The sequence below is a fragment of the Empidonax traillii genome, unplaced genomic scaffold (assembly GCF_003031625.1).
Source record: "Empidonax traillii isolate 1590-97213 ecotype Southwest subspecies unplaced genomic scaffold, ASM303162v1 scaffold6451:size12926, whole genome shotgun sequence".
Lineage (NCBI taxonomy): Eukaryota > Metazoa > Chordata > Aves > Passeriformes > Tyrannidae > Empidonax > Empidonax traillii.
Genome location: NW_020961644.1, coordinates 1 through 1932, shown reverse-complemented (window position 1 = coordinate 1932; position 1932 = coordinate 1). Strand labels below are relative to the sequence as shown.

The 1932-nt window shown below is 56.5% G+C and overlaps 1 protein-coding gene across 1 annotated transcript in view; it reads right to left on the bottom strand.

Moving 5' to 3' along the window:
• LOC114073440 (manganese-transporting ATPase 13A1-like) overlaps positions 1 to 1730 on the bottom strand; it is a gene marked incomplete at both ends in the record, with an annotated part of 5830 nt that extends 4100 nt beyond the window's left edge. Inside the window, 2 exons of the mRNA XM_027911197.1 lie at positions 188 to 314; positions 1675 to 1730. Of these exons, the coding sequence (XP_027766998.1) occupies positions 188 to 314; positions 1675 to 1730 (183 nt within the window). The remainder of the gene's footprint in view (positions 1 to 187; positions 315 to 1674) is intronic.
• Between the last annotated feature and the right edge of the window lie 202 nt (positions 1731 to 1932).

Below are 1932 nucleotides of genomic sequence, written 5' to 3'. Positions count from 1 at the left end.
CCCATTCCCAGGGCACTCCCACCCCATTCCCACCCCATTCCCAGGGCTCTCCTGGCTCATTCCCACCCCATTCCCAGGACACTCCTGGTTCATTCCCACCCCATTCCCAGCTCATTCCCACCCCATTCCCAGGACACTCCCGGTTCATTCCCACCCCATTCCCGCCCCATTCCCGGCCCATGCCCACCCTGGATCCAGACGTAGGCGGCGGCGGCGACGGCGAAGACGAGGAGGAAGAGGATGAAGATGAAGGTCTCCAGGTTGTTGGCCGTCACCCGCTGCACCCCGAACAGGATCGTCCGCAGCAGCTTCCCCTGGGGATCACCAGGGATCAGGAATCCCACAGGAATACCAACGGAATCCCACAGGAATTCCAAGGAATCCCTCGGAAAGGGCTCGGAGGGATCGGGCGATCCCGAAGGAATTCCAGAGAATTTCACAGGAATGGGAAGGGTTGGAAGGGCTTGAAGGGACTGGGGGTTGATGCATCTGCATCTGCTTCCCCTGGGAATCACCAGGGATCAGGAATCCCACAGGAATCCCACGGGAATCCCACAGGAATTCCAAGGAATCCCAAGGAAAGGGCTCGGAGGGATCGGGCGATCCCGAAGGAATTCCAGAGAATTTCACGGGAATGGGAAGGACTTGAAGGGATTGGGGGTTGATGCATCTGCAGCAGCTTCCCCTGGGAATCACCAGGGACCAGGAATCCCACAGGAATACCAACGGAATCCCACAGGAATTCCAAGGAATCCCTCGGAAAGGGCTCGGAGGGATCGGGCGATCCCGAAGGAATTCCAGAGAATTTCACGGGAATGGGAAGGGTGGGAAGGGATTGGGGGTTGATGCACCTGCAGCAGCTTCCCCTGGGGATCACCAGGGACCAGGAATCCCACGGGAATCCCACCGGAATTCCAAGGAATCCCAAGGAAAGGGCTCGGAGGGATTGGGCGATCCCGAAGGAATTCCGGAGAATTTCACGGGAATGGGAAGGGTGGGAAGGGCTTGGGGGTTGATGCATCTGCAGCAGCTTCCCCTGGGAATCACCAGGGATCAGGAATCCCACAGGAATCCCACAGGAATTCCAAGGAATCCCAAGGAAAGGGCTCGGAGGGATCGGGCGATCCCGAAGGAATTCCAGAGAATTTTACGGGAATGGGAAGGGTGGGAAGGGTAGGAAGGGACTGGGGGTTGATGCACCTGCAGCAGCTTCCCCTGGGGATCACCAGGGATCAGGAATCCCACAGGAATCCCACAGGAATTCCAAGGAATCCCAAGGAAAGGGTTTTGAAGGGATCGACAGCGATCGGGAGTTCCACAACTTCCCTCCTTCCTCTTTCCCAGTTTTATTCTTCTTCCCACCTTTTATTCCCATTCCCAACTTTCTTCCTTCCTCTTCCCACCTTTATTCCCATTCCCAAACCTCATTCCTTCCTCTTCCCAACTTTATTCCCATTCCCAACCTTCTTCTTCCTCTTCCCATCCTCCTTCCTCTTCCCAACTTTCTTCCTTCCTCTTCCCAACTTTCCTCCTTCCTCTTCCCAACCGTTTCCTTCCTCTTCCCAACTTTCCTCCTTCCTTCCTCTTCCTAACTTTCCTCCTTCCTCTTCCCAACGTTTTCCTCCCTCTTCCCACCTTTCCTGTGGGAATTGTGGAAGGCCTGTGGGATCTCACCTGGGAGGTGTTGAATCCCGTCCGGAGGGCGTAGGCCACGCACCCGTTATCCACGGCTGGAATGCCAACGGCAACGGGAATTCAGCACAATGGGAATGGGGAACGGGAATGGGAACGGGAAGGGGGAAACGGGAATGGGAAGGGGAACGGGAATGGGAAGGGGAACGGGAATGGGGAACGGGAATGGGAACGGGAAAGGAATGGGAAGGGGAATGGGAAGGGGAATGGGAAGGGGAATGGGAAGGGGAATGGGAAGGG